Source organism: Pelodiscus sinensis, chromosome 1 (assembly GCF_052426305.1).
Source record: "Pelodiscus sinensis isolate ZL-2025 chromosome 1, ASM5242630v1, whole genome shotgun sequence".
Taxonomy (NCBI): domain Eukaryota; kingdom Metazoa; phylum Chordata; order Testudines; family Trionychidae; genus Pelodiscus; species Pelodiscus sinensis.
The window spans coordinates 344,540,010-344,553,072 of record NC_143052.1 but is presented as its reverse complement, the minus strand read 5'-3'; the positions used below and the strand labels follow the sequence as shown (position 1 = coordinate 344,553,072).

At 44.8% G+C, this 13,063-nt stretch overlaps 1 protein-coding gene across 7 annotated transcripts in view; it reads left to right on the top strand.

Annotated features, from left to right (window-relative positions):
* Positions 1–13,063, top strand: part of FAM168A (family with sequence similarity 168 member A) — a 372,849-nt gene that overhangs the window by 65,937 nt on the left and 293,849 nt on the right. Inside the window, exon 1 of one of the 7 annotated variants that reach the window (XM_075919560.2) lies at positions 11,689–11,795. The exons of 4 other annotated variants lie outside the window; for them this stretch is intronic. In XM_075919560.2, coding sequence (XP_075775675.2) covers positions 11,779–11,795 — 17 coding nt within the window. In that variant the 5' untranslated portion in view covers positions 11,689–11,778. Of the gene's footprint in view, positions 1–11,688; positions 11,796–13,063 lie in introns of those variants that run through there. 2 more of the 7 variants (XM_075919562.2, XM_075919564.2) reach the window with 2 other exon arrangements.

Below are 13,063 nucleotides of genomic sequence, written 5' to 3'. Positions count from 1 at the left end.
TCAATATATGACAACTTTGTTTCCTTCCAGCAAAAATTTAAAAAACTCATCTATTCTAAGAGGCAATAGGGGACTTACGCTTCTATTAGTTTTGTGTTACATGATATTCCGTCTGCTGTGTCTTTATATTGTAAGCAGCTTCACGTCTGTTAACCATTTATCATACTGCACCTGCAATATAGCACTGTATACGCTGAAGTGGTTTAATAAATCATAGACTTTTGGATGTGCCACCTTAGTCACCTTGTAGCGAGCAGGGGTGACCACTCACTGACCCTGAGGGGGAAGAACCCCTCTCTAAGCCTGGGTGGGCTGAGCCCATTCCTGCCCCTTTAACTCCCTGGGAGCACAGTGGTGGGGCAGGTAGGATAAAAGCCCAGCCCAGGAGCTCAGTAAGGCCCCAGCCACCGGAGGAAGCAGAGGCCTGCCCTGAGCCAGAGGCTGAGGACTGGCCTGGAACGCCAGGCCCTAGCTCCGAAGAAGAGACCTTCCTTACCCTGCCAGCGGGTGCAGACTACGATGACCCCGAGAACCAGCAGCCCGTATGGAGCCAGGTAGATGCTGAGGGGGGGTTAGGAAGTGGCCTGGGGAAGCTGACGAGTGTCAGGCTGATCATATAACACTTTAGAGTGTGTCAGTGTGTTGCCGGCTGGATCCTCACTGATGCCAGAGGCAGCCCTGGTCTGGGACGTGGTGGTAGAGTAGGAAGGGCCCACGTCCCCCCTGCCTTCCCACATCCCTCTCTTGCTGTCTCCCCCTCCCCTCTCTTGCTTGTGGGACTGCATTTGTGTTGCTGCCCACCCTGTACTCAGGGCCCTGGGGTTTAAAAGGGAGCCACTGGACATTTAGTTCCAGGCCTGACCACAGGTCAGGGACCCAGGACCCAAGTGGCCGGCTTATGCACCTTATATTGAAACAGCCTGTAAGAATTCCAAGATACCATCAAAATGATAGTTCCTAACGTGATATGTGATAGCACTTGGGAGGTGCACTGACCTCCCCATGCCAAAATTTTAACTGCTAAATTGGAAGCCCCCACATATCCCTTGTCCCTCTCAGTGTCCCTCCATGCACCTTTTTCTCCTGCAGGCACCAGTTGCCCATGGAAACCCCCTTTTTCCTATTATAAAAGCAAGGAACTATTAATACATTGCACATTATTGTGTGACTATTTGTTTTTCATAATCCATAGAACTGGACCTCCTTTTAGACTACACTGTACATAGTTTTTCATAGGCATGCAATACGTTCTCAGTTGTAGTGTTATAACCTGTTGAACACAGACCACACTTAAAACGCTTCAGGAGTTCTTTGTTATATATTTGTGCTGCAAAGCAAAATGTAAATAGACTTTTCTTGAGGGAGGTGGAAAAAAGACTAAGGTCTGTTGAGGAAATAAAAGTGCATTATAAGTTATGAACTGAAGTCTCCTAACAGTTTGTTGGCTTGAAGCATATGTCAGCGAACGTGTCTCAGCTGTGCAGACAATTTATGTGCTTACACAGTAGCAAACACTTAAAAACAAGCACATAAAATGTGCTGTAGGGAATTATCTTGCACTGACACAGTGGTCAGTTACATGACTTAATGGGTCTTTTTTCCATCACTATAATGAATCTATGATTTAAATGTTTTTGTGTGGCATAAAATCTGCTAAACTAAGGGTAAATCTTTTACTGGAATACATGAAGTGTGGTTATCTTATTATCCTAAACATATACAATCACATAGAGTTCTTCACACACTCCAAGCAACATATCAATCATGAACTGGAACTGCATTAGTTTAGTTGGAATAAAAACATCTTGGTAGCAAACAGTAGCAGGTTTTCCATGTAAACCCTATTCCTTGTAGCCTTTTTTAGGTACTGAGCTTTTAGAGTAACCATCATTACATAGATTTATCACACAGCAGTAGAAAGCATTTGAATGTGGTCTCTCTCTTCCCTTGAGATAATACTTGTGCATCCCAGCATGTGCAACAAAACTGGAAACGATAGAACTCAGACTTCCTGTGTGATCTTCAGCAGTCGTTAGTCTAGTCTCTTGATGCCTCAATTCCTTGTTTATTAAATGGGAATAATAGTACCTCCCTACTTTACAGTAATGTTGTGAAGGTAAATTTTCAGATTGTGAGACGCTTCTGGCATTGTGGTATTGGGGGCCACGTGTGTACTTAAGACGGATATAAAAGACTACTGGAATCCTACTCTTCAGGTATGTTGTAGAGTTGATTTCAATTAAATTTAGAGACTCTCTTCAGTCAAACTCATGGGACTATTTGAAGAGATGTCTCTATCTAGCCTGAGAGAAGGTGCATTGAGGGTTCTTTGTCTAGTACTGAGTATTACCTATGCTGTGGTGTTTAGGAATATTTCTCTTGCCAAATTCAGTTTTAAAAAAATCTGATATGTCATTACAGTGATAGAGATGCAGCCATGTTAGTCTGGTCTAGCTGAAACAAAAGTCCATCTTGTTAGTCTTTAAAGTGCTACATACTTCTGTCTTTTGATATGTCACTACAATCATACATAAGCGACGAGGAGTCCTGTGGCACCTTATAGACTAACTGAAGTGTAGGAGCATAGCTTTCGTGGGCAAAGACCCACTTCGTCAGATGCAATCATACATACACTTTGCACTGAATCAAACACAGTTTCTTACCCTGACAAACTTGCATTCTAAAGTGAAAGGAAGCAATATAACACTAGAGATCAGATCTGGTTAAGGAAATGGATTTTCAGGAGATATTTGGAGAAGAGGGAGGCTGCTTTTTGCTCAAGGAGAGAAGTGCAATTCAAAGGGCAGGGATCAGAATGAAAAAAGAGTGGGAGACACAGATAAAGGCAATATGAAGAATAGAGTATGAGGCAGGGTATGAGGAGGAGATGCAAACGTATATTGAGCAGAGCTGTTTATAGTACGGATATAAAATTCCATGTAATTGATTAAACACAGTGCTAACACTGAATTTAACCAAGTAAAGGGAGGTGGATGGGTGGGGGGAGGTACTCCAGCAGGGCTGGAGCAGCCCACACCGCAGGCCGGGGCTGCTCCAGGCTGGCTGCTCCCAGCCTTGTTCCAGATCTTCTGTCCCACCCCCTACCACCCCATGGGGGCTACCACAACTCTTGGTCCCTACAGGCTGGAGCAGTCCTGTGTGGGGTCCGGGGCGGGCTTGAGCAATCCACTGCCTGCGCTTGGGCCACAGGCGAGGGGCTGCTTCCAGGTATCGGTTAACCATTACCCAGTAAGCATCATCCATTAAGGGTAGGGATGTTAACTATCCGGTATTTGTGTCAATGTGTAACTGCTGGAAATTTTAGCAGTTACTTGTTTACAAGGGGGGTAGGAGGTGGCTCCCTATCATGTGGCAGATAGAGGCAGCAGCATGGGGGGCAGGTGACTCTGGGGAGCTGGCTTGAAAGCTCCTCACTGCCCCCACCCTCTGCACTGTTGCCTCTCTATCAGAGGCAGCATTCTGGGAGTGGGCGGGGGGGGGGGGGGCACAGCCAGCTTGACAGAGCAGGCACCCATAGAGAGCTGGCTTAAAAGCTGTGGGAGGCAGCAAGGGGGGTGGGACAGGCAGCTCCATAGAGCTGGCGCACATGAAGAGCCAGCTTAAATGCCGGCTCCTGCCTGCTTTCCTCTCCCCACTGCCTCTGATACAGAGTGTGTATAGCCAATAGGAATAATTGATAAGCCCAGGCTCATTGGTTAATCATATAATCGACTACACAATCACATCCCTAGTTAATGGTGATGCTTACTGGGTAACCGTTTAACTGAATACCTATTAACATCCCTATTTTAGAGCAAAGTGTAATCTTTTTGAATGCATAAAACTATATGTTGCAGTTAAATTTGACATGGAAATTGAAGGGCGCCACTGATATATTGGGGAAAAAATGAAATAGCAAGTATTACTTAAAATAGTGAAACCCATTAACATCTGGTGTAGAAGGAATATAATGTTTGGATGACATGTAGTGTGATGTAAATAGTTTGATTGTATAATTTCCTGTCCACTGACTGACATGCTGCTGATTAAGAGGATGGGATGGAGGTTTGAGCACCATGAGGAGTCTTTGTAGGGACTGGCCAATTGAGTAGAGGGAGCTATTTAAAAGGTCAAATGCTGGTTGCTGGGAAGGTTGAAGAAGACTCTATCTTCTCCATAGTAGTATTGAGGAATTTTTGTCCAGCTGAAATATTTTCGGTGACAAGATAGTGATTTTGAGATGCCATGGTATGCCTGAAAACAGATGAGCATTTCTCTGAATTTTGAGCAGTTTTCTCACTGAGATGCTAATGTAGGCTATTATCTGTGTAATTGGTCTATGCTTCTCATAGCTCAGGAAATCAAGTGAGATAAATTGACTCCACTGGTGGCAGAAGTTGTTAATGCCTTTTAAGTGAAAGGCAGAATTTTGGCTTCCCTTTTTTCACTTCCACAAATGTGTAGTTAGCTGGCTGTTGCTCTAGAAATGCAGTCCCACGAACTATTTTACAGTCTCTAACCTGTTTTGAGCTAGGTCATTGAAAAGGTGGTGGTGAGTTAACTCTGTCAATAGTTAGAGTCCTCAAATAGTTTTGATCCTCTTGTTTTAATTTGGACATAGTTATGGAAGAGACTACAATCTCTTTCTGACGATGACCAAAGTTGATGTGTCCACTCTGATGCCTTTGATTCATTCTTTCATATGGGAATCCTATGAGGCATGAACAGGACTGCTCTGAATAGTTCACCTCCTTCAGGGAGGTCATCCCAGAGGGTGGAGTTGGGAGTTAATTTCTTACAAAGACTTGCTTTTTTTGGTGGTTGGTTTGAACGTAGTAAATCTTGTTCAACATACTTAGAATCATAGAACACCAGAACTGGAAGGGACCTTGAGACGTTATTGAGTCCAGTCCACTGCCCTCATGGCAGGACCAAGCACCATTTAGATCATCCCTGAGAGATGTCTGTCTAACCTGCTCTTGAATATCTCCAGTGATGGAGAATCCATAGGCAGTTTATCTCAGTGTTTAACCACCCTGACAGGAAGTTTTTTCCTAATGTCCAACCTAAACCTCCCTTGCTGCAATTTAAGCCCATTGCTTCTTGTCCTATCCTCAGAGGCCAAGGAGAACAATTTTTCTCCCTCCTCCTTATAATAGAAAACCGCTATCATGTCTCCTCTCAGTTTTCTCTTTTCTAAACTAAACAAGCCCAGTTCCTTCAGCCTTTCCTCATAGGTCATGTTTTCTAGACCTTTAATCATTTTTGTTGCTCTTCTCTGGACCTTCTCCAATTTTTCCACATCTTTCTTGAAATGTGGTACCCAGAATTGGACACAGCTGAGGTCCAATTGAGGCCTAATCAGCACAGAGTAGAGTAGAAGAATGACTTCTTGTGTCTTGCTCACAATACTCCTATTGATACATCCCAGAATCATGTTTGCTTTTTTTGCCATAGTGTCACACTCTCCACTTATATTTAGCTTGTGGTCCATTATGACCCCTAAATCCCTTTCAGCAGTACTCCTTCCTAGACAATCACTTCCCATTCTGTATGTGAGGAAGGAACAATCAATTTCAAAGTGGAGCACTTTGCATTTGTCTTTATTAAACTTCATCTTATTTCTCAGACCATTTCTCTAGTTTGTCCAGATCATTTTGAATGTTGACCCTATGCTCCAAAGCACTTGCAGCCCCTCCCAGCTTGGTATAATCTGCAAACTTAATAATCATATTCTCTATGTCATCATCTAAATTGTTGATGAAGATATTGAACAGAACCGGACCCAAAAAAGGCCCTTGCAGAACCCCACTTGTTATGCCCTTACAGCATGACTGTGAACCGTTAATAACTACTCTGTGAGTGGTTATTCAGCCAGTTATGCACCCACCTTAAAGTAGCCCCATCTAGGTTGTGTTTCTCTAATTTATTGATAAGAAGGTCATGTGAGACAGTATCAAGTGCCTTACTGAAGTCTTAGGTATACCATGTCCACTGCTTCTCCCTTATCCACAAGACTTGTTATCCTATCAAAGAAAGCTGTCAGATTGGCTTGACATGATTTGTTCTTTACAAATCCATGCTGGCTGTTACCTATCACCTTATTATCCTCCAGTTGTTTGCAGATGAATTCCTTAATTACTTGCTTCATTATCTTTCCTGACACAGAAGTTAAACTGACTTTCTTAAATTTAAATTTCATTGCACTAACCTATTGTATCAATAAAGAATACAATGTTGTACCAAAATAATGCATTGACCATTTAATTTTAGTATTTCATGGTATTTCTTCAGTAATTTAAGACTCACAATAGCTCTGTGAAGTATGTCCATTTTAGCCCCATTTCACAGTGAGTAAAATGAGTCAAGAAAACTTGAAGTAATTGTTAGAATTTCAGGGTTGATTACATTTTTTTTTGTTTTCCTTTCCAGAGCACTCACTTAAGGTTTTTCTAGTCATCTTTCTTGGGTGGAGACCATGTGCCTCTCCCTTAGACCAGTGATAGAAATGTAGCCGTGTTAGTCTGGGGTAGTTGAAGCAAAATGCAGGACAATGTAGCACTTTAAAGACCCATTACCAAGACAGTTTCCCCAATTATCACCTGTAATACCATTAACTCACAAACATCCCACTCTCCCTACCTTTAATATCATCAATTCACAGACACTTACCTTCCTTCCTCTCCCCCCCCCCCCCCCCCCCCGCATCCCCCTTCTGTTCTGCAATGTGATTTGTCCTTTTCATATTTGTTCATTTTTTTAATTGTATCCTTTGGTATATATGGTTGTGACTACTTTCTTCCACTATTTGATCTGAGGAAGTGGGTCTGGCCCACGAAAGCTCATCATCTAATAAACCATCTTGTTAGTCTTTAAAGTGCTACATTGTCCTGCATTTTGCTTCCCTTAGACCAAGCATTTAGGCTTGTGGTCTCTATATAACTCACTGAGATTTTACCACTTATTGTCACAGCAGTCCCTTTATATATGGCCCATTTCAGTATAATCATATTTTGAAGTCCTAATGCTTACCACAATTACTTTCCCAAGTTCACAAAATAAGTTTGTGGCAGAGCTGGCAATAAAATCTGCAGCTCCTGACTCTCTTCCTCCTACATACCAAATACGTTTCCTTCTTTTTCATGTAAAATTATACATATCTTTAGTATATTTTCAGGACACCTCTGATATTGTGGAGGAATAATTGTTACTCAGACAACTAAATTAATAGTTGGAATTATACTAGTATTGATGGTTTGGAGAAATATTGCAGTGCATTCTATTGGCTAGGAGTTAGGAATATTAGCATCTGCTTATAGCTCAGCAAAGGACCCAGGGCTGGATTAAAGGGGGGGCTAGTTGGGAAGGTGCCCAGGGTGCCAACCTATGGGGGGGTGCCTGATAGCAGCTGTAAGGGGCACCGTGCGCCTGGCTGTGTGACGCCCCTTACAGCTGCTATCAGGCTCCACGCGCCGGGGGTTGGGGGCCGCCCGGCGCCTCTTAGAGCTTCAGTCAGGTGCACCGTGCGCCCAGGGACGGAGCCGTGCATGCGTCGCGTGCCCGGGGCACAGGAATGGCTCGAGTCGGCCCTGCAGGGACCTGCTGTGTGATCCTGAGCAAGTCACTTTAGGGCTATGGTTCACCTTCCATGTGGCCTGTGTATTTAAATTGAAAGCTTTTCCAGGCAGGGACTCTTGCTCTTACTCTGTGTTTGTACGCTGTCTTAAAAGCTGGCTCCTCATGTGGCACCGCATGCTGTCCCCCCAATGCTACCTCATGGGGAGCTGGCCACGCTCATTGGTTAACAGTTTAAATGTGTACACTATCTTATGCCTAGTTTGTACAGTGCCTAGCACAGTGAGGCCCCAGTATTGCTGGGGGTATCTGCATGCTACCATAATACAAATAATAAAGAACAGTGAAAGGGGAGTAAAAAGGAAAGTAATCAAACTAACCATTAACTAAAGTGAATTACATGCTAATCAGTAGCTCATTTGGATGGGAAATAGCATAATAACAATGTATAAATCCATGATATGCCCCTTCCTTGAGGATTTGGCTCACCCCATTTTAAAAAGATACATTAGAATTGGAAAAGGAATAGAGAAGGGTAAGAAGAAATATTAGGACTATAGACAAGCATCTGTATGAGGAGAATTTAAAAAGACTGGGCCTTTTAAAAAACATAGGAAAGAGAAGACTAAGGTGAAGTATGACAGCAGTCTATAAAATCATAAATGGTGTAGAGAAATTGAATAAGGAAGTGTTATTTACCCCTTTATGTAGCACAAGAGTCAGGGGGTCACCCTATGGAATTAGCCAGCATCACATTTAAAAGAAACCCAAGGAAGTACTTCTTCATAGAAAGCACAGTCAACCTGTAGAACTCATTGCCAGAGGATGTTGTGTGAGAATAACTTTGGTTAAAAAAAGAATTAGATACATTTATGGAGGATAGGCTACAACCACAGTTCATACATGGAGGAGAAGTCCATCAGTGGCTATTAGCCAAGATGTTCAGGGGTGCAGCCCCATGCTCTGGATTTCCCTAAACTTCTGACTGCCAGCTTCTGTGACTGGACAATAGAGGATGGATCACTCAATAATTGCCATGTTCGCTTCATTCCCTCTGAAGCTTCTGGCAAGGTCCATTGTCAGAAGACTGGAAATTGGTCCGGATAGAACGCAGGGATGTAAATATTGATCAAAACAGTAAACTGGCTAAGTGATTTAAATTGTCATTTAACTGGTTAACCATTGGTGGGCTGGTGATCCTGCTGGGTCTGTGGGGCAGGCCTGGCAGGTGCTTGTTCAGGTCAGCCTGTCACTGCATGCTCCGGCATGACTGAGTGGGTCCAACCTGCCCTCTCTGGCATAGCTGGGGCCACGCCTCCCTGCTCGATTTGCTCCAGTGCAGTGGGGGTCCCTCTAGGGAGCTCCAGTGTGGCCACAACTGGGATCCTACCTGCCTTTCCGGTGGCAACTCTTCAATGCAGCTGGAGCCTGACCAGTAGGGTGCTCTGGAGTGGCTGTGATTGGGGTCCTGCCTACCCACCATGTGGCCTTGCCTGCCGCCCTGATATGGTTGGGGTCCTGCTGACCATTCTAACCAGTTGGGGCTGCTATAGCATGGCTGGCAGTCTGGTTATCCAGTTATACAGTAAGCATTTGGCTTAGTAGGTAAGCAGTTAAACATCCCTAGGAGAATATTGGTCTGACCCAGTACGGCCATTCTTATGATAAGCCTGCAACATGTTTGGTGCCTGCCCCCTTGTGTCATAACTGCAGTGCCTCCTCCACTACCTCATTTTAGGAGCAAGAACGCTGGCAGAAGTAAAGAAATTTACATTTGTGGCTGACATTTGCATAACTATAGAAAAATTCTAAAAAACAGTTTCTTTTTGCTTCACTCGGCTCTAATCATGCAACTTGGGAAATGAGTAATGAGTTACTGGTTGCAGTATTCCAGGTACTCCAGCTCTGTGGAAACATCTATCTTTTATTTGTTTTCCTCTACTATTTTTCCAGAGATAGTAGTCAGACTTTTAGGAGATAAATACAAGGATCATTCTTTTCTTTTTTTGAAGATCATACTACAGTATTTTTCAGTATTGTGAAACTTTCCTCAGTTTGAGGTTTCCAGATTGTCAGTGGTACAGTAAATTTGTTTGCTAGTTTTTTTTAATTCTCTAGGATGAATATTTTCTGACTTGGTTAACTTATGCAAGTTAACATTTTCTAAATACTCCCTTACTAATTTTATCAGTTAGCATTTGTATAACATTTTAAACAAAGAATCCAAGAAATGTTTGGATTATTGTGTTTAAAAAACCAACATCCTTATTGTAACAGGGTGCACTCATCTCTTGTGAGCGCCCTTGGCAGAATGCGTGTGCCTGGACACACACTCTGTTTGTGGTTGCTTTTCAGTGGTTCAGTCCTCTGGGGAGAACTAAACCCAGACTCATCTGTTAACGATTTAAATGTTTACTCTATCGCATCCCAACTTTTGGTCATCTTAATTTAAATAAAACAAGCACTGAAACAGTTTCCTTATCTTGTCAATTACAGGCAGTCCCCGGGTTACGTACAAGATAGGGACTGTAGGTTTGTTCTTAAGTTGAATCTGTATGTAAGTCAGAACTAGCGTCAGCCGTTGCTGAAACTGATCAATTTCAACCGCAGCTGAATCTGGATGCCAGTTCTGACTTACATACAGATTCAACTTAAGAAACCCAGGCGTCCCCAAGTCAGCTGCTGCTGAAACTGATCAGTGGCTGATTCCACGAAGCCTGGGGCAGAGCAACTCTGCCTCGGGCTTCCTGTAGTCAGCCGCTGGTCAGTTTCAGCAGCGGCTGACTTGGGGACGCCTGGGGCAGAGCAGCTGGGGCTGCTCCTCGGCGCTACTGGAGCAACCCAGCAACACCCCAGCTGCTCTGCCCCAGGCGTCCTGATTCAGCCGCTGCTAAAACTGACCAGCAGCGGCTGAATCAGTACGCCTGGGGCAGAGCAGCTGGGGTGCTGCCGGGTTGGTCCGGAGCGGCGCTGCGGGACCAACCCGGCAGCCCCCAGCTGCTCTACCCCAGGGGTAGGCAAGAAAAGCCTGGTTTGCTGGGGGGGGGCACTAGCTGCAAAGCTGCTGGACCCCCCCAGCAGACCAGGGGGACAGGAGCAAAGCCCCCCCAGCAGACCAGGGAGACCGGAAGCTTTTCTCGCCCGGGGGACACGGGTGGCGACCCGCCGCCCGTGAGCTTCGGGGAGAGAAAAGCCCCGTTCGTAAGTGCGGATCCGACGTAAGTCGGGGACTGCCTGTATTTTTTTAAAACGTTCCCTATATTTTAGTAGTTTATGTTTAACACAGGCCTGTACTGTATTTGCTTTTGTTTTTTGGGGGAGGTGCTGAGGGTCTCTAGTGCTACTTGATTACATAATCTCAGTTCCAATTAGTTCCAATCAGTTGTGTGATTGACCTGTCAGTTTGTAACTCTAGTGTTTGAGTCTGAGCTTCTACTATTAGCTAGAGACGGAAGGAAGCAATTTGAAAGAAATATTGTTATCCCATTTAATAAATTATACTTAATAAAGATCACAGTACAAGAACATTGGGCTAACAGCTTTGTTTCTAGGATCGTCAAAAAACTTGTGTTATAAGGAAACTAGGCTTCCCCGCCCCGTTCACTATGCTCCCCAACCTCCCATCTGTCCACCACAGCTGGATCATGGCCTTCCCTCCTACCCCTGCTGCGGCAGGAGGGGGGCTGCTACCAGCCCTTCATGCATACAGATGGGAGCTGGATATTGGAGCCGGGGACAGAACGCTGGACCCTGATTGGGCAGGGTGTCTGGCGGGAGGAGGGGTCAGGAACAGGCTGGAGGCACCGTGTCTGGCCAGGGGTGAGGGGCAGGAGTGTGCTGGGAGTGTGGCAGGGGAAGGGTGCGGGAGGCGCTGGGGGTGCAGTGTTTGGGTATGAGGGGCTGGGGACGCGCTTGCTTCTTTTCATGCTGTGGCTGCTCCCAGGCACCGGAGGCTTTCCCTGCTGCTCCAATGGGGAATCCGCCGCCGCCTGCCTTGGGCCAGGTGCTCAGGCCATCACCTGCCTGGTGATCCAGCCTTGTCCCTCTCCCCTCCACAAGATGGAGGTGATGTGTGACACGAAGGTGATGTCACACAACAAGTTCATGTGGCAGGAGTTGGGCCAAAGGGTTCTGAATGTGGGATGGTGCTCAGGGCTGGAGTGCAGGAGTGTGAGGGCTCTGGTTGGGAGTGCAGTCTTTAGGATGGGGCTTGAGATGAGGTATTTGCAAGTGCAGGAGGGGGTATAGGCTTTGGATGGGGGTTTAGGAGGGGGATATAGTCTCTGGGCTAGGAGTGTGGGCTTTGGAATGGGTTTGGGGATGAGAGCTTGGGGGGTGTTCATTGCTGGGGGGTGATTCAAGGCGGGCCAGGGGGTTGGGGTTCAGGCTTACCTGGGTGGCTACCTGCTAGGGCTGCTGCTCCCCCATTTCTGTGTCAGCTGCGGCAGCTCTATACTTTGGAGAGAGAGAACTCTCCTTGCTGTAGCCCTGAGCCCCAGCATGAGGCTTAATAAGAAGCTGCATAGCCACCCATTTCCACTTAGGGGGAACTTAGATGCTAAGGGAGTTGACCCCTCTCTCACTGGAATAAGGGGAGACTTCAATCTGGGACATAATGCTGCCAGCCCTCTGTTAGCTTTCCTTGCTCGTGTTAATAGGGTAAATTGTCAAAAGGCTAGAGGATGTAATCTAATAATTAGGAAACAAAGAGTAAATGGGAAACACATGAAGAACTCTATTACACTGAAGTTAGTGAATATATATAGGAAGTTATTGAAGTAAGCAGTTAAAGCAGAGTGTAGTTTTGTGTCAGGAAAAGGAGGAAATTGACAGAGTGGAAAACTAGAAACTGTAATCAGAGCTGCAAAACAGAGATTGTAAACCGTTAGTTTTACAACGCCAGTAATTGGAAAAACATGGTGCATGTGCTGAATGGGGGAATGTGAGGGCTGGGGTGTGAAGGCAGAAGAAGGGGTAGGTCAATGTCTTTTGCTGTGACTAACTTCTTCAGGTTTTCATTCATTCGTTTGTTCATTCCATCAGGGTTGCTAATGCCTGTATGATCTATTAAAGCAGAAAAGCCCAACTTCATAGTTATTGCCTTCTTTTTTTGGTCTAAAGTCAGGCAGTGTAATTTTTCCAAGTATGGCTTTGTGTCACTTGAATCTTCCTGAAGTATGGTCAACCAACTTGTACTCTGCCGTTTTATTAGATATAATTTGATAACTATCTTTAAAAACAAAAAGCTAAGAAAGAATTCAATACTTGCTGAGCCTGAAAGCCTTCCAAAGTTGTAAATATACTTTCGTTTCTGTGTGTGTGTGTGTGTGTGTGTGTGTGTGTGTGTGTGTGTGTGTGTGTGTGTGTGTAAAAAATAATATAAAATATTAGTTTATCTCAAGCAAGCCTTGCTAATGCCTTATTATTATCCCTATAATCATGGTCTTAGAAGAAAATGTGAAATTGACTGTTTTAATGAGAACTGAAA